Here is a 19,648-nt window from a genome sequence, read left to right on the forward strand (position 1 = left end):
AGGGTTACTATACTCTTATGAGTATTGGACCCTTCGTACTCATAAGTTGTTTTCGATGATGGAGCTTCCGAATCGACGATCCACTCCGTTAAATATCATCTAGAGTATTTGAAACTTTTAGAAAATAAATTTTGTAATTTTTCGAAATCATAATAAAGTCCATCAAGCGGGCATAAAATGAACAGTCAAAATCGAACGACGTCCTAAAAATGGATAATCGGATCCTTCAATTTAAGATCGGAGTTATTGATCTTTATCTAGGTAGTGAATAGAATTTTCTATCAAAAATTCAACCTAGTCCGATTCTTTTGCACCATTAAACAAGCAAGTATTTCATACCGGCCATTACAAATTGTCAATTTTGTGACCTTTTAATCGTAAGGTAAATGATATCAAAAAATTATGAAATTTGATTTCTAGAAGTTTAAATGCCCTAGAAAATATTTAACGGTATGGATCGTCGATTCAGAAGCTCTATCATTAAAAACGACTTATGAGTACGAAGGCGATTGTACTCATAAAAGAATAGTTGTGACGCACTGGACCTTTGCAAATTGCAAGATTCGAGTGTTTGTTTTGTGTTCTGAGCTTTTCCACACTTCGTGGAGGGTCGTTGACAGTGTTCCGACCCATGGTTCGAACCCCGAGATTGGAGGTTTAAAACCTAACACCAAAGTCCGAAAAGTCGGATTTTTGGTCAGCTCTCGGGGTAGCCTCAGCAGGGCTGTGTACCGGTACAGGGTTGATGGCTGTACCGGTACACGCTGATGGCTGTACTGGTACGGGGCTTGTGTACCGATACGCAGGCAGATCTCGTGCCAACCCGAGGCTCGGATTGGGCTGGTGCGTGGAATGTGTACCGGTACACAAACCCGTGTACCGGTACGCAGTGCAGAATGGGGTGTTTCGGGGAGGGGTGTATTTGCAATTGTTGCAACCTCTTTAAATACCACCCCAGCCCCCTTAGCTACTCTTTTAAGCCCTAGACTAGTGGAGAACAAGGTGAGACTCTCCCCCTTTGATTTCTTCACCATTTTTTGTGGATTTTGGTTGGTTTTGATCTCTTCTCTCTTCTCCACCTTGCTTTTTGTTGGGTTTCCTCCATTGTTGAAGACTTGGAACTGTGAGAGGAGCTTGTTTGAAGGGAGACCTTCAACCCTAGCTGATTTTGGACTTGGTTTGAGGCTACTTAAGAGGTTAGTAACATGTATTTTTCATTTAATACATGATTTGATAGATTTCACATGATGAAACCCTAGATTTTGAATTTTAGGGTTAGAAATGGAGATTTTGGATTTGTAGCTTCTAGAACCAAATTGATTGGTTTAGAACTTTGATTTAGGTTGGATTTGAAGGACTCTAGCTCTATTTTGGAGAGCGAGAGAGATTCCTTCGCGTACGGGTGCTAGAAAACTAGTGGACACTTTCGTCGGAGCAAACGAAGAAGTTGCGAGACTTTGGTGGGTTTGGTTTCTTTGATATAGGAAAAAACGCCTCCTATGTGGTTAAATATTTTCGTATACTATAAATGCATACATATTCATAAAGAGTAGAATTTATATGAATTTTGGAATGCTTAAAACACATGCATTATGTATCATGAAAACTTCACTCTATGTAGTAGAGCCTTATGAGTAGTATGCATGCATGTACTACGTATTCTCTATTTCAACTTGAAAATATGTCTCTTATGTGGAAAATGACTAGAATTATATACTCTTGAATATAATTGCCATGCTATGACTTAGTGAGCAAAAGTGTCATAAAGGGGCACTTGAACTAGAAAATTGTTGAACTGTAACTTGGAGACATAGTGGTAGGCCACCTAGACATCTGCTATATTCCATGTTTTAGACATGATGACATAGAGATAGGCGATTGAGACAGTTATTATATTCCGTGTTTTAGACACGATGACATAGAGGCAGGTCTTTGGGACATGGGCTGTATTCCGGGTTTTAGATCCGATGAAACAGTGATGAACCACTGAGACCTGAGACGGACTTATTCGCTTGCATGCCATTGTACTCATTCGCACATACTTGTGATGATCGCTCCCTACAAGTCGGCACTCCGGAGATAGCCATCGTGACATATGCTCGCCGATGCGGGATTGGGTGCTAAAATGGGATGCCGTGGGGGAGGCTTATTCCTAGAGTGGGGATGTTGACTGCCACGGGACCATTGTTAGTATGGCGCAGACCGGACGACCTACGGGTAGCTTCCACAGGATTGGATTACTAGTGACATATCGTACCTTTTGAACATTGACTAGAATAGTAAACAATGACATCTTTACTATTTACATTATGGACATTAGATTAGTTGCATGCTGATGCATTTACATGTTGGATACTCTTGTACACATGCTTATAGTAGTTGCTTTCTTACTTATGCAACTTCATACTAAGTAGAGATCATATGATAGTTTATTACTTATGCAACTCTATGCTAAGTAGAGATCATGCGGTAGATTATTACTGATGAAAATAGTGACTTCATGTTATATTGAGCTTCCATTTCAGCAAGTTAATTGTTCATATTATTCTTACCTACCTTATTTACCTTACTTGCTTAGTTTTGGGCCTAGTGGTGCATTTCACTGAAATCAGTAATTGCCCACTGGGAACTATTATTTAATAGTTCTCACGTCTGCTATTTTATGTTTTTCTTTCAGAGCTCTCTGCACCGGCGGAGGCACGGGACCGCAGCAAGGGGATCGCTAGCTAAATAGCGAGGATTCACTTTCACTCTTAGGTGGTTTTTCCTCTTTTTATGTTTTGGGAGAGCAAGGGATTTTGTTTACCATGTATAGAGACCACCTATGTACTCTTTTAGCACTTGTATTTGGATCTTAGGTTGTACTACTTTATGATTTATTAGTGATTTTAGCTCTCTACTCTTCTCATTGCTTTAGTATCTAGATAATGTATATTGCTCTGATACTTCTAGACGTTTTTCTTCTATTGTCTCTTTTATCGTTTTACTTTAGACGCCTTATATGTTTTAGACGTATGGCGGGTCTGTGCACGTGCCGGGCGGGCTTCCGCTGTGTCCCGGGGCGTGACAATAGTAGCCGGACTATATATATATATATATATATATATATATATATATATATATATATATATATATATATATATATATATATATATATATATATATATATATATATATATATATATATATATATAGCTGGGTTGGAATACTATTGATAGTATTTAGCCCTTTTTGCTATCAAATTTTTAATTCTTGGATGAGAAATTTTGTGATGGTGGAGTCGGAATTTTGAAGAGTTCAAGTTATGAAGAACAACTCGAAGATTCGAAGTACTAATTCACGATTCGAAGTAGTCTTTTTAGTGTTTGTAGTGATCTAATGCATATAATAGTGTAGGGCCCGCGCTTCGCAGCGGATATGTAGTATTTCAATTGATTAAAATGTATATTTATTAAAATTTTAAGATTGAGAAAATTATAGCTTAAGACATGTTTTTTTTAAAAAAAATCTACAAAATAGCCTTATGTATATTATTAAAAATATTTTTTATTAATATTTTCTTAACTTTTAATATTTGTAGAGTAAAATTATTCTAAAAATTTTATTTAAAAATTCAATTAAACTTAATATTTTTTATAACTATTCTATAAATAAATAAGTTTTTTAACTTCAAAGTTAAAGTTGAGGACATATGCAAATTGAAGAATAGGAGAAGAGGTTTCTTTATCTTGTTAAAATTGATTTCGCGAGAAAAAGAAATTAATTACGCCTGTATTTGTGTATATTAATATTTTAGTACATCATAATTTATATTAGATGACTAATTTTTAATATCAAAACTTGAATTAATACATCTGATATACAAAGTCTAATAATGTTAGATATTAGTCTTTAACATAATTTTGAATCTCGTATTAAAGAGTTTGAGCATGTGGTCTAGAATTACACACATACAATTATGCAGAGAAGTATTTGGGAAGTTTCCACCAATCACCACTAACCGCCTTATATTAATAGTATATAAATATTAGGCTATAATAGTATATATATATATATATAATGAAATAATGAGAGAGAGGTAGCCCTATATATATATATTAGCTGTAAGAAAATTTTGTTACTCTTATTAATAATAATATTATAGAATATAAATATAACAAATAATAAATAAGAAAGAATTTGTTAAAAAATTAAGGCAAAGTTGGCTAAAAAAAATTATATATATAGTAAAGAAAAAAAAATGCTCTAAGTAAAATCAAGAGCCGTTAGTTAATAAAATTAAAGAGCCACAATTAAAAAAATAAAAAAGATTGGGAATGAATTATCCTACTAATTTAAAAAATTATGCCAATTCAGCACCACATCAGCACCAACATATCAACTTCCATCAATTATAACATAAGATAAATAGTGGAGACCCCAATTAAAAATAATTTTATAGATTAAAAACTCAATTTGAAAAAAATAGATAAGGGATTGAATTTTAAAATTAGAAAAAATTTAGTGGCCCCCCAAAACCCAAATGAATGTGGAGGCTCCACATCAACTCACCTCCAACTGAGTATTCATTATATTTAATTTAATAGATTAATAGATATTTTTGGGAGAAATATATACATGTGTTGATCTTATTGAGTTGGATTCGGAACAATTTTTTTTTTTTTTTGGCTCTGGACGGAGTGTACGTCGCGAATTCGAAGGGTTGGCGTTGTTCCGTGGATTCAGAACGTAGCGTTTATGAATTTGAGTCCGTGGATTCGCTAATTATCATGTACTTTTTTTATTTCATAATGTATTATTTTTGTGTGACTGATTCTATCAATTTTTACTCCAATTTAGAGATTTTTTTTTTCATATTAAATTTTGGTGTGCTATTTACTTATCCGCATTTAATTTTTCTTTGTGGAGATTTGTGATTTATGAGTAGCTAAGTGTGTTTTGTTGCACTGAAAATGAAGACAGGCAAATTAATTTTTAACTGTAAATGTCTACTTCTATTGTTTGATTTATTATAATTTTATCTTCAATTAAAACTTAAATTCTCCAAAAGAGCGTAAATTATTTTAGCCTACCCGAGACCTATGGCAATTACGAAAAAGAAGTGAGAAAAAAGAATAACTATTAATTTTTTTCTTACACCTCCAGTATTTACTTCACTCACTTCTTACCAAATAAATAATAGAATTAGAAAAACTCGGGTTCTACAGTTATACAAACAAAAAGCCGAGAAAAAAGAAAAAGTTATTTGAACTTTAATTCATCCGAAAGTCTATTTTGATCTAAACTTCAAACCGGTTCAACCGAGCCGATCCTTCAAACTGGAATTTTTTTAATTTCATTTTGGATTTTTTTTTTCTATATTTAGCCCCCTTAAAACTTTTTTTTTATAAATAGCCCTAGTAAATTTATATTTGTATAAATAGCCTTTTTTTTTTTACCACGTGAGCACTTAGGTGGCGTTTTTAAATGAATTACCGTGTTTAAACACGATAATTGAATCACTTATTCCTTTTTGTATTTTTTTTATTACCCCTAAGTTAAAAAAAAAAGATGAAAATGTGAATATGAATACGAAAATTTAATCACCATATTCAACTTAAAATTACCAACATGATACTCATGTGGTAAGGAGAATGCCGTATATGCAAATATCAATTTGCTTGGGCCACTTAAAAAAAAAAAAATATGAGGGGGCTAAGTGTAAAAAAAACCTTTAATTTTTTAGGCTTAAATGCATACAGGTCTCTGCAAACATAGTGAATCCCTACAAAAGTTCTAATATTTTTGAATATATCCATACCGTTAGAATCCGTTAAAAAGATTTAATTAACCAATAGATTAAACACTTAACCCTGATTAATTTATGAGATAACTTAACATTTTTACCTTTCTTATATTATTCTCTTGTGGCTTTTGCAGGGACATTTATGATGGTAAAATTGATATTTTATTTATTTACTGTTAAAATATAAACCGTTTCCGAACAGTAATAAATCATATATATATATATATAGGAAAACTTTAAAAACACCCCCTGGGGTTTCATAGTTTTTCACTTTGCCCCCTGTGGTTTAAAATGTATCAATTTGCCCCCCTGTGGTTTCTTTTTTCTCTTTTTCTTATCAAATTTTATTAATTTTTTTTTTAAATCAGTGATAAAGTTAAAATTAAAGGGTACTAAGGTGAATATTTGATAAATCTAGATGGGTATTTGAATTTTTTTATATATAATTTAATAAAATATTAACAAAAAAACTACCGAAAAGATAAAAACGAAACCACAGGGATGCAATTTGATACATTTTAAACCACAGGGAGGCAAAGTGAGAAACGACGAAACCACCGGGAGTATTTTTGAAGCTTTTTCTATATATATTTGAAAATATTAGAAGTGTTGATAGATATACAATTCACTCTATTTGTAGGGACTTATATGCATTTAACCCTATATTTTATTATTTATTATTAAAGCACGGGCGATGAGAGCGGAGTACATCGCCCCACTCCATTTCTCTCTCGTCCCCGTTCCTCCTCAACTCCTCACTCACGCGCCCCTCGCCGGTGAGTTCGAGTCGCCGCATACCCACCCGCTTACCCCCCGTGCTCCCAATGGAGAGCGAGCCACGGGAGGATCCTCCCAAGATCCAACGGTCACCTCTCCCCCTCCCTTTCCTTTCCTTTTTTTCTTTTTTTTTTTTTTTGATTTGGTTATTAGGGGAATGAGAACGATTGCTTGATTCTACTCTTTCATTTTTTTTTTATTTTTTTTTTAGTATTGCCAATATTTTTTTTATTTGGTGAAAATGTGTGGAGAACCCGTAACGCCCTAATAATCCTACATTGTCGGATGAAAAAATAATTTTGATTAAAATATGTGGAACTTACACGTTAGTAATAATAACCAGACTTAAGCATTTTGGGTTAGTAATTTTGGCCCAACGAGTTATTGTTACTAGCGAGTCAGGTCGTTACATAACCCCTTGTCGATAGGCTACTTTGAAATAGACCCTCCAACATTTTTTTTTTTAATTGATTCACAAATTCTCAATTTTCAATTATTTTGTGGATTTGGTGCTGTTAATGGCTCCATTAGCTATAAGTTAAACTATAGTGGTCAAAAGTTGATGAAGAATTTAAGTGTCATGGCACGAAATCGTGTCGAGAACTTACTGGTACGGTATAACACGGTGCGTGGCGTGTTATGCTGATGTGTGCACGCACAGAAATAGCCTATTTATTTTCTTTGGCGCCTATATATTCTAACTGCTTATTATATCTCTTTATCAAATCTTTTGTATGTTCTTGAAATAAAATATTCGTGCTGATATTTTGTTGGCACGGTATGATATGGTGGACAGGCTTGTGTTGATCGGCACTTAAAACTTTGCATATGATGTTCCATATTGATTTAAAGTTACTTACACACCTTAATCGGTAATGATTTGATGCTATGCTCTCTATCTTGTGATTCTACTATTTTCCTGCCAATGTGTAGTTGTTGAAGGGTTTTTGTCAATCTTCAAATAGAGAACATTCTCTAATACCGCTTTCGATCAGCATCTTTGTCAGGTTTCGCACTTTTTCTTCGCCTTGAAATTTTGGACTGATGAGATCCGAAGTTGAGTAAAAACAACTTGATTATATTCTTATGACCTATAGTTTGTTTTGTCGGCGAATATGTGATTTGTGCATGCAGTAATATATGCTTCTAACGGATAGAAAAACAAGCTTTATGCTAATTATACATGCTTTTGCAAACTAGGAAACACGGACAATTTAAAAATGTTGCCTTGTTCAGTTGTATCTCGTCGCCAGGCACTTCAGGGACACGTGTTTGTCACGTGTTGACTGTGTGTCCACGGTCCTCCTGCTCACTCTTCGCGTATCTATCACATGTCCATTGTATCTCCCTTGTGATAATGCATGTCCATGTTTTTTGTCCGAAATGTGTCGATTGTATATAGGAAAATATAAGAAAATGTAAGTAGTCAATCTTTTATTTCATTGGATGTAGTATTGGAAGTGATTGTTGACATAAATATTCTAGTTCCTTAAAATGCGTGGCTGATTATACTGTTATTCTTGATAGAACTTAATATGAGAATTTTCTTGTTTTAATATCTCCCAATTAAGATAGATTAATTGCTTTCTATAAGTGAGAAAATTATTATGGAAATGTAACAAATGTTATTGCTTTCAAAATCATAATGAGTGTTTTTCTTCGATAAGTTTTCATATTTATCACATATGTCCCTGTTGGCTTATCATCCTAATATTATTTAAGCTTACAACTCGCAATGTCCAGATCGTATCGTGCGCCATGTCAATGTCCATGTAAACTAGTTCGCAAATGAATTATTTTTATGTTGATTAGGATAAAAGATTTTTTATTAGAAACGAAATCCCTGAAGCCCAAATCATGATCACTAAACCAGAAAAGGTATGGTGAAAAAGTTTGGAATGGTAAAATACTAGGGTGACCACTTTTGCCTCAGCTTGCTTTGGAAATATCTACACTGCTTAGACTTTGTTTGGATGTCGGAATAAGTTATCCAATGATAACTTATACTCAGTACGAGGAGTTTCTTGTGGGATTGGAAAGATAGTGTACGTGATGAAACAAGATAATATTTGTTTGATCACACAATAAATCCCTTAGTAATTCCGAACTGTTTAACAGGCACAAATGTTCTGCATGCTACAAACAATACAAGAAATGGGAACATCTTATTGAACATATGAGGGTGTCGTACCACTCTTTTCATGAACCGAAGTGTGGGGTCTGCAAAAAGCATTGCAAGTCATGGGAATCTGTGAGGGAACATCTTACAGGTACCAATTCGACTCCTCTACAGAACTAGAAATTGATATGCACAGCCTAGTTTATAATATCTATCTATATGATCTTTTAACAAACAATCAGATTCTAAACTTTAAACTGATGCTTAACATATCTGATAGTTTGAATTGCCAACAGCTGGAGAGTTGTTTGCATTTTTTTAGTTGAAATAGTTTGTCCTGTCGCTCATTATTCTATGCTATTATTGGTAGGTCCACTGCCGAAGGGACAATGTGCAAACATATTTAGCACAAATGGTTGCGAACTTTGCTTGAACATTTTTGATAGTTCCAATGCTCTTGAGATGCACAAGGACTCGTGTCGCATGACCCCTGCCTTGTCACCTGTGAGTGAAGGCAATAAGCAAACCTGGGATTGAATGTTATACTGCTCGTGATTACACAGTACAGTTCTTTCCGATTTCATATTACTCTCCCTCTCTTCTTAATGTGAGTGAATTTCTTCTGAAGAAATGTGTGCAGCCTGGGATGGAGGACAGCGATGACCGAGTACCTGGAGTGGTTGCTACAGATTCAAGCATGGAAAATGATGAGGACCAAGTAGCTGGAGTGGTTGATATGGATTCAAGCATGGAAAATGATGATGATCATGTAGATGAAATGGTTGTTATGGATTCAAGCACGGGGAATGACGATGACCGAGGACCTGAAGTGGTTGCGATGGACTGCGAGATGGTGGGTGGTGGAAGTGATGGATCGCTTGATCTTTGTGCACGGGTGTGCATAATTGATGAAGATGAAAATGTAATCTTCCATTCTTATGTCAAGCCTGTCATCCCCGTCACTAATTTCAGGTAACCTTCTTTCATAATGAAGAATAAAAAACGAAAAAAACATTTGGTTCATTTCATATTGATTGTGAGATAAATCTTGCCTATAACTTCCAGGTATGAATTAACTGGTTTAAAAGAAGATTATTTGGAAAATGCCGTGCCTCTCATGGAAATTAAGGAGAAAGTTGAGGAGATACTATACAATGGGGAATCACTATGGAAAGCTCGCCTAAAAGGTGGGAAAGCAAGGCTTCTTGTAGGCCATGATTTAGATCATGATCTATATTGCCTGAAAATGACCTATCCTGAGCACTTGATCAGGTAAACTGCTAACTCCCTCATAAAGTAGTACCTAATTTAATATATCTGTTGGCCAAAATTGAAGTATTGTTGTCGGAGCTCTCACTTCAATTTTTTGTTGTATGAAAAGGGATACAGCAAAGTATCGTCCGTTAATGAGAACAAATCTGATCAGCCATTCACTGAAGTACCTCACTCGGATGCACTTAGGGTAAGTAATATCTAAATCAGCTTTATCTCTCTCCAACAGGAAGTTTCATCGCACTTATGATTCAGAATTGCCCGACACTAATTACGTCCGTGAAAATTGCTAATAATGAACAATGATTTCTTCCTTCTCATGATATACACGCGATGGTTAAATAGATTGTAACAGGAAATGATTCGCCGAGTTGTTTACCCCCCTTCAATATTTGTATCTTGTTTTCTTGTGATGAAATTGCTATTTCCTTTTCTTCTTTTGTCATTCTTTCAATATCTCATGTTGTTTTCAACTTGCACTTAGAGCCACGGTGTCATAGAGGCCACACGTGGGTGACGAGTGTGAGAATTTGTTATCATCAACTTGCTTTTGCTAGGAGCATGTTACACATTGAATTTATTGATGTCATGACATCGATAATGAAGTACATTCCTAATTAGTTGTTGATGCACGATACTGAAATTTCAGTACTCGAAGAAAGTTTTTCAAGATATATATATATATATATATATATATATATAGAGAGAGAGAGAGAGAGAGAGAGAGAGAGAGAGNGCATTTTTATTGTAGGGGCAATTGCTTATATATTCCTAAAAAGTTTTCGACTTTTCAATTTACTCCTCTTAGAAGGCTAATATTGGAAATACTCTTTTTACACTCCAACCTATTTCTAATATAACCCTAGAGTTAAAATCTGTTAATGAACTCTGTTATCTCTATAAAATTACTATTTTGTCCTTTCAAATATGCCCTTTCACCATCACCGACTTTCTTATTTGCCCTTAAAGTCAGGAGCACAAAAAATATTTTGACTTTTGATCTTTTTCAATATACTCTTCTACCGTCATCAACATTTCTTATTTGCCCTTAAATTAAGGGTAAAATTGGTATTTTAATTTTTTTTAGCTGTGGTAGATGTTTAACTCATATTTAACTCAAGTTAATTTAACAAGAGATAACTGTGGGGGTATTTTGCAATAACGGTGGAACATATGAAGGATATTTTAGAAAGAAAAAAAAAAAAGAATAAATCGGATATTTTCAAACGTATGAGAGGTATATAGGTAATTATCCCTTTATTGTAATAGCTAGTTCATTTTCATGCTCACGTGGTATCCTACCATTGTGCAATTAATGTATTTATTTGTTCCATAATAGGGGATAAACTGTACAAATTTTGTTGACACTAGCTTCGTGTAGTCGGGAAAACTCTATTTATGGCGCAAGTGTGGGCACATCCCCAAGGGCTTCCATTGTGAAGCCCATATATGACAGATTAAGATGATATCAAAGAATGGCAATTGCTTAGATGGATCTAGAAAATCTTAAGATGGATAACAAGAAGAACCTAGATGAGAGAACGATGATCTATGTATTGTGGCAAAAGTTAAATTAATTCCGTCAAGTTAGTCTTAAGTGTCTCCAGTAGATCGTTTGAGACCGATCTAAGGTGTTGCTTATTCTTACCTTGGGATGATTATATTGGCTGCTGACAATATAATGTCCACATATCAGAATAAGTGCTTTTGCATAATTTTTGTCTAATTAAGTTGATTAAATTATGCAAAACACATAATACAATTAGAACAGGGTGGAGAAGTAATCACAATTATTACCACAACCTACTAATCCATCCACAACAGGTAAAGAGTGATATAACAAGTTTGAACCACTACAACATCGTGAAAAAGCAAATGCAAAATTCATTTGCTTCCGAAAAGCTAAAACCGATCAAATTCCAAACCTTCAAGATTATAGTTCACATTATGAAACCTTAAAACTGCATTATCAGATCGAAAAGTGACAAATAAAGATTTATGAACTTACAAACTTCAACTTGAGCGCTATCGTCCTCTGCGGGTAGGTCCATCCTACGACTTACATTTTCCACGACCTCCTGCTCAGCGAGAATATATTTGAATTTTATGGTGCCAAATATCATAACTGTTACTGTCCAATTTTTTTTCTTTGATCAGATTAGCAACAACTTAGTTTTGAGGCCATATTATCTCACTAAGTTCACACAGCGCATAGAAAAAAATTCAAAAATTAGCATATATATATATATATATATATATATATATATATATATTGTTACTCTGAATCCTAGCACATCAGATGTTCTTGACTACATTTAAGACTAAATTGCACAAAAAAGCAAAAATCTCGACTTATCGTGATTACAATTTTGCTCCCTGGACTTCAAAACTCTGCATATTATCCCCTTGATTTAGAAGCCGCCATCACTTTACCCCATTCGGTCAGCCCTCCTGTCCTTCTTCATTTCCAATCCTTTTTCTATTCTTAGGCAGTTTTTATATTTTCAGAAAATATTCTATTATTATTTGCAACAGATTGGAAAACCTTGTAGTGGCTTAAAAGCCGATATAAGATATAGTATATAGAGTCTCTGCATTTTAGCCTAAAAATAAAATTTCTAATACTATGTTTTCTTTTTCCAAGTAAAGATTCCTAAAGTCGTGAACTTTGATGTGAAATAAAATGCGATCCATTATTTCCTGCAGGTACGACATCCAAAGCGGTGCGCACGACCCGTATGAAGATTGTGTTGCCGCATTGAGGCTTTACAAAAGAATGCGATCTCAGCCACACCTGAATGGGGGATTTCCTGGTTCAAGCAGCAGCGGCGGCGATGTCGAGACAACAAGCAAAAGGAACCCATTTGACCCCTCAGGATGGCGGGATCTGGAGAAAATGTCTCCGGACGATCTTCTTAACATGTCGGTTCCCGATTACAAGTGTTGGTGTTTGGATTCCAGAACCGTAAACTCTTGACCATAATTGGCCAGTTTTCGTTCGGCGTATAGTTTTCATTTTGTTTAGTATAGAAGAGAAGGGTTACATGCAAGAGGCAAAGAGTTTACCAAATATAGTCTCTGTAGACAAAAAAAAAAGAAGGGGGACTTAAATGCACATTCGTGTTCATTTTGTATATTCTTGTTAACATTAAATAACCTGAAACATTGTTGTCATTTGCTCATTTTGGAGTATGATGGTGTACAGTTTTATTGATCATAAACAACTAGAATTTGCTTATTTGAATGAAATGTTGGATTACTCTGAGATTTTAGTTGCGATAATCGCCGTTTTCTCGTTCTGAAGCTCTTCTCCACTGGTTTCAAAACCCTACATGAACTTCCTAATGGCGGATGCTGGCACTTTTCTTCTCCGCCCTCGTCTGCTGCGATGCCGCATCCGGGTTCAGTTTGGTCCAAAATCTGTGACAGGGCAGTCGCTCGCTAAATCGCGATGGTAAAACTGGTGATTTTAAGATCACATTTTCCATCTTAAGCTCAACCAAGGATTATTGCATTGCTTTGGAGCTTCTTCATTCAAATGATGCAGAAACATCAAAGAATCAATCACTGTCTCATAAATGCAGAGGTTCAGACACTGAAAGAGCAGAGCCATCTGGAGCTTTGTTCAATCCGAATCCGCGACGAAATCCGACAGGCCGTGTTGAGCCAAGCCGCAAGGTGGGTACGGTGGGTCGTCACAGAATGCCGCTGCGTCCCGGCATTTTCTCAAACTCGCCCTCCTGCATTGCTCTTCTTACCGTCGCGACGTCGCTCCACCGACCAGCATCCGCGTAGATGTTCGATAGGAGTATTCTCGCCGCGCCGTGACTCGGCTCCAGCCTTGCCAAGCTCGCCGCAGCCCTCTCCCCGATCTCCACGTTGCCGTGAGTCCTCGCGGCGGCCAACATCGTCCCCCAGATCACCACGTCCGCCTCCATCGGCATCGCCTCGATCAGCCTCTCCGCCTCTTCGAGGCACCCGGCCCGACCTAGCAGGTCGACCATGCAACCGTAGTGCTTGATCGTCGGCTCTATCCCGTACTCCCTCTTCATCGACTCAAAATAGCTTCTTCCTGCGCCCACCAACCCGGCATGGCAACACGCGTTCAGCACTCCGATGAATGTGATCGAATTCGGCCTGATGTCGGTCCTCCGCAGCTGCGAGAATAAGCTCAGAGACGTCTCCGCATGCCCGTGGATGGCCAGCCCGCATATGATCGCGTTCCACGGCGAAATTGAAGACGAGGAGCGCCTCGCATGATCGAACACTTGCATTGCGCTCGCGATGCTCCCGCGCTTTGCGTACATATCGATGAGCCCCGCGATCAAGTTATCAGTGAGAGGGACGGAGTTGGCGACGACGTAGTCATGGATCCACTTCCCTTGCTCCAACGTCCCGGAACCAGCGACGGCGGAGAGTGCGCTCGTCAGCGTGATCTCGTTAGGCTCGACCCCGGCGGCACGCATCCGCCGAAAGAGCTCCAGCGCGAGGCCGGAGCGGCCGCATTGCGCGTGCCCGGCAATGACGGTGCTCCAAGAGACGACGTCTCTCTCGGGCATTGCGTCGAACAACCGCAGCGCCTCGTCGGCATTGCCGCTCCGGACGAGCCCCGCCATCAGGGCGTTCCACGACGAGACGTGATCCTTGCTACCCGACACGAATTGCAGGCGCGCCGAGTTTAAAAAACCGCAGGCCCCGTAGAAGTGGATCAGCGTCGACTGCACGAACGCGTGGCGGTCCAGCCCGGCCTTGGCGATGGCCGCGTGGAGCTGCCGGCCCTCCTCGACGGCCGAGCGCCGCGCGCAGGCGGACAGCAGGTCGACGAGCAGCACCTCGTTCGGCCGCGCGCCGGCGGGGCTCCGCAGCATGGCGTTGTACGTCGAGAGCGCCGCCGACAGCCGGCCGGCGCGCAAGCACCCGTCAACCATCGTCGACCAGGATACCAGGTCGGGCTCCGGGATGGCGGCGAACAGCTCGGCCGCGCGGTCGGTCAGGCCGGCCTTGGCGTAGCCGTTCAGGAGGGCGTTCCACGTGACGGTGTTCCGCGTGCGGCCCATTTCGTCGAACACCTTGCGCGCGTCCGCGAGGCGGGAGGAGGCGCAGTAGGAGTGGACCAAACTGGTGCCGACGACGACCGAGGCGCCGAGCCCGGACCTCGCAGCCGCCGCGTGGACCATCGTGGCGACGGCGGCGGTGGCGGCCGCTCCGGGGGCGGATCGGTGGCGGGCGAAGGCGGAGAGGACGGCGGCGAGGGCGACCGCGGCGAAGGGGACGCCGTCGCGGGCCATGGAGCGGAGCAGGCGGAGGGATTCATCGGGGCGATCGGCGGGGGAGATGGCGGTGATGAGGGCGGTGTAGGAGACGCGGTCGCGATCACGGCGGCGGCCCCGGGGCATGCGGGAGAGGTGGGAGAGTGTGTCGCTACCGCATTAGTACTTAAAACTTTGGCCAATTTTTATAAAAAATTCACATGTTTTTGAGCTTTTACGAACGATTTTTTCGATTTTACAAATTTGATTCAAATTTTCAGCAAACGGCCCCCTTGCCCCTGCCCCTCATGGCCTCGCCCTCGCCCGGGTGCTCCCATCCTCCTCCCCTTCGACCCCGCCGAGGCCGCACCGCGACCCCTTTTTATTTTTTTTGCCCCTCTTCGACCCTCCTCCGCCACCTTCCTGGCCCTCGGCGACGATAGTGAGGACAGTATCGTGTCCTCTTTCTCCACTTTCGCCCTCCATCTTTACTACAACAGATTTTCTATCCGCCAAACAAACCCGCCGTTTCCACTGCCGCCACCGATGATGAAGAGGAAGTGCTTTTGGGACCGAGAAGCACGCCTGTGAGGGAGGGGAGAAAAATAGTTACATTCCGGTAAGAGTGGTGGCTATGATAGAGGGCAAGAAAGATATCATGACCAAAAAAATTATGAAAAAAAAAAAAGAATAATAAAAAATAAAAATAATATAATATTTTTTCTACATGAAAAATTAAAAATCACAGAAGAAGAAAAAAATATGAAATTACACTGTTAAAATAAAATTACACTATTTTTTAAAAAAATTTATACTATTTTAAATAAAAGTTGCACTCTTTGAGACATAAATTACATTCTTTTGGATGAGAGTTACATTCTTTAGAAAAAATTGCACTCTTTGAGTAAAATTTACATTATTTCTTTCTCTTCTTCTTCCTTTTACTCCTTCCACTCCGCTTTCACGTCCTTCTCCTACTTCTTTCTCCACCTTCTCCGCCACCGCCGTCGTCAAGCGCCCCTCGCATCGCTGCCCCCCTTCTCCGCCGGCGCCCGCGCGCGACGAGGTCGAGAACGGATCGACATCCTCTCATTCCTCCGCGGCCTCCGCCTCGTCAACCTCCTCGGCTTCTCCGCCACCGACGAGGGCAGGTGCAAGCGGGAGTTGGTGCTGGTGATGGAGTACATGCCAAACAGGACCTTGTACGACCTGCCGCACTCCAACCCCCGCCCGCCCAGCTGGGCCCACTGGATGCGGCTGGCGCTGCTGACACTCCATTCCACCCGCCCACGCGTCATCCGCCACGATGTCAAGTCCACCAACATCCTCCTCGACCGCAACCTTGATGCCCGCCTCGGCGACTTCGGCCTCGCCCTCTGCTACTCCTCCATACCCTCCTCTGCTGCCGCCGCCTCCGTTGCCGGCTCTACTCCTCTAGCCGGCACTCTTGGCTACCTCGACCCTTCCTACGTCACCCCAGACGCCTTCAGCTTCAAAATCCTGCTCCTCGAGATCATGAGCGGCCGCAAGGCCATCGACGTCGCCCACTCCCCGCCCTCCGTCGTCGAGTGGTCGTCCCGCTCCTCCACAAGGGGAAGGTCGGGGCGTTTGTCGATCTCCGCATCCCCCCACCCCGAGACCCCGCCGCGCGGCACCGCCTCGCGAGGTTCGCGGCGAGCTGTGTGCGCTTCTGCAGGGAGTGCCAGCCCTCCATGGACTAGGTGGTCGACCAGCTCAAGGCGCTAAGCTCCTTGAGCTGGAACAGCTCAAGGACCCTGTCGTCTAGCGTGTGGAACGGCCTCATCATCGGTAACCCCTCCTCCTTCGTCGACACCCAGGGCGGCGCCATTTCGAAGCTAAGGCTCCATGGCGGCCTCAATTCTGAATTGCAATTTATCAATGAAGACGAAATTGAAGAGCCTGAGCCCTCTGCTAGTGCCGCCGCTGTCAACGAGGAGAAGGAGAATGAGGAGAAAACCCTGATTTTCGCCAAGAAGCCGCCTTCTGCGGCGGCGAAGGGATCCCACCCGTCAAGGAATGCGAAGGTGTTCTCTGAAGCCGGCACGAGGAAAAGTAGGAATCTGATGGAACTCATGGCAGGCGGCTGTTTTCTCAGCAGCTAGAGATCTATCATCAGCAGGCGAGAACGGTCCATCTTGCGCCAGAGATCTATCATCAGCAAGGGAAGGATGAGGTGGAGGAGGAGGAGGAAGAAGAAAAGAAAGAAAATTGGTGTAAATTTCATTCAAAGAGCGTAACTTTCGCCTATATAGTGTAACTTTCATCCAAAAAAGTATAATTTTTGTCTCAAAGAGTACAACTTTTATTTAAAACAGTGCAAATTTTTTTGAAAATAGTGTAGCTTTATTTTAATAGTCAATTTCATCTTCTTCTTCCTTCGTCTAAAATATTGTCTTTCCTATAGAAAAAATATTTTTTTATTTTTATTTTTTATTATTCTTATTTTTTTCTCTCTATAATTTTTTTTTTATCTCTTTTTTGCTCTCTATCGCAGTCACCGCTCTCGCCGGAGTGTAACTATTTTTCTCCCCCTCTCTCGCCGACGTGCTTCTTGGCCCTGAGAAGCACTTTCTCTACGTCATCGGCGGCGGCGGTGGGACGGCGGGTTGGTTTGGCGGGTAGAAAATTTGTTGCAGTGGAAATGAAGGGCGAAGGCGGAGGAAGAGGACGTAGTACCGTCCTCGCTATTGTCGCAGAGGGCCCCGAAGGCGATGAAAGAGGGTTGGAGAGAGAAAAAAAAAAAAAAAAGTATAAAGGTATTTTTATCCATTTACTGAAAATTTAAACCAAATCTGCAAAATTGAAAATGACGGTCTAGTTTTGCAAAAGCTCAAAACTTGTGAATTTTTATGCAAATTGGCCTAAAACTTTAGAAATTATTTTGAGGGCCGAGCAATAAATTATTAGTGCTTGTAGGCTCGGCCGTCCGACAGAATCAAAAATTGGATGAATGAGATAGTAGTGTATTGATTTTATAGAAATATATACATAGAGAAGCTAGAATACGATTGATTACATATTGAGAATAGTATTTATTATTAATATTTTGACTATTGATACAATAATAATAATTCAAAAATAAAAAAAAATATTAAATACTATTTATATACTATAAATATTGGATACTCATGATGAGTCGGCATACATACATGGAGGAAGTAGGGCTTGCACTTCAGGGTTTATAAATTGTATTTGGATTTAGTATTAATAATTAGAATGTAATAATAATATTGTTACATCTCAATATTATTGTAGGGTGCACTTGGGGATAGGGGTGCTAATGAGCTAAACATGAGCTTACTTATTAAAATATCTAGCCGAAAAATGTACGGCATAAACCGGCTCATTACAATATCGAGTTAAAAATTTCAACTCATGTTGGGCTCGTTAATAAATAAGCCGAATACGAACTAGCTTACGAACAATAAGCTAAAAATTGAAGGCACCAACTCTCTTATACTTTCAAAAATATAGTAATTTGATAGGTGACAACCGCTTCGTGCCGTCTGTATTGTATTATGCTGAGATTGTGCTGGCACTGCACAATATTGTATTGACACTTTATCGACAAATTTTTTTGTACATTTTTATTTTTTTTAATGAATTTTTAAGGTTAAAAGTTTTATAAAAATTATTTCATAGTTAAAATATATAGATCCTATAAATCTGTTTAGATTTGAAGCAATTAGTAAAGTCCATTACATAATAAAACCAACTTTAAATAATATATATATATATAAAATATAATTTTGGTTTTGGTTTTGATTTTGTACATATACTTCTTACCAAATAATAGATATTTTTAAAACAAATCTAATCTTTTATAATAATTTTTTTTTTTTTAGAAATAGGTAGCACGCTACCCGCCTTGTTTATTTCATTTAGAAATAAACTTAGCTGGAAATGTGAATCAACTAGGATTCGAACTTGGAACCTCGGGTATCAACCACCAAACCCTGTCACTTGCTCTAGAAACGGTCGGTATTTTTTATGATAATTTAATTAAAAAAATTCATGCCAATACATGACAAAAGAGCCAACAGAGTGACAGCACAGTGACACGGCGTATTGACCATGCTAATATCACGACAATCCTTGGTTTAAATTCTGCACTCCCAAAATCCAAACTCTCAAACTCTCAAATATACAATGACGTGTGCCACAACGGCCAAAAGCCGTGCCAACGGCACGACAAACCATAATTTCTAAATCCTAAACAATCATTGACAGGTAAAAAGTAGAATTTGAGTCAAAAAAGAGCGCGCCAGTGGTACGGCAATCCTATGGTCGGCGATTGGTGAACATGGGGTTGGGGTCAAAACGAAAACGAGAATACTAATGCTTTGACCGATTGACCCGAGGGAAGCCGGCACGAAGCAACGCGGCTGCAGACCTCAGTCAACATCCGCCGGCGCTCTTCTATAA

General features: G+C 39.5%; 3 protein-coding genes across 6 annotated transcripts; 2 read left to right on the plus strand and 1 right to left on the minus strand.

Moving 5' to 3' along the window:
• LOC109728185 lies at window positions 6,486–13,135 on the plus strand. 4 transcript variants are annotated; one of them, XM_020258535.1, is made up of 8 exons: window positions 6,486–6,650; window positions 7,359–7,434; window positions 8,681–8,832; window positions 9,052–9,185; window positions 9,310–9,653; window positions 9,747–9,953; window positions 10,063–10,143; window positions 12,660–13,135. In XM_020258535.1, the coding sequence occupies exons 2-8, from the start codon at window positions 7,391–7,393 to the stop codon at window positions 12,928–12,930; spliced, it is 1,233 nt and encodes a 410-aa protein (XP_020114124.1). In that variant the 5' UTR covers window positions 6,486–6,650; window positions 7,359–7,390; the 3' UTR covers window positions 12,931–13,135. The 4 variants fall into 4 exon arrangements, with proteins under 4 accessions (XP_020114124.1, XP_020114125.1, XP_020114126.1 ...); XM_020258536.1 differs by lacking the exon at window positions 7,359–7,434 and having other exon boundaries at window positions 12,660–13,127; XM_020258537.1 differs by lacking the exon at window positions 6,486–6,650 and having other exon boundaries at window positions 6,705–7,434; window positions 9,322–9,653; window positions 12,660–13,039.
• Window positions 13,045–15,533, minus strand: LOC109728184 (pentatricopeptide repeat-containing protein At5g19020, mitochondrial). Its single transcript, XM_020258533.1, has one exon. It carries the CDS (start codon window positions 15,347–15,349, stop codon window positions 13,649–13,651), a length of 1,701 nt encoding a protein of 566 aa, XP_020114122.1. The 5' UTR covers window positions 15,350–15,533; the 3' UTR covers window positions 13,045–13,648.
• On the plus strand, window positions 16,379–17,325 carry LOC109728369 (serine/threonine-protein kinase-like protein At3g51990). Its single transcript, XM_020258762.1, has 2 exons — window positions 16,379–16,882; window positions 16,924–17,325. The coding sequence occupies exons 1-2, from the start codon at window positions 16,379–16,381 to the stop codon at window positions 17,323–17,325; spliced, it is 906 nt and encodes a 301-aa protein (XP_020114351.1).

This window comes from Ananas comosus, linkage group 23 (genome assembly GCF_001540865.1).
Source record: "Ananas comosus cultivar F153 linkage group 23, ASM154086v1, whole genome shotgun sequence".
Lineage (NCBI taxonomy): Eukaryota > Viridiplantae > Streptophyta > Magnoliopsida > Poales > Bromeliaceae > Ananas > Ananas comosus.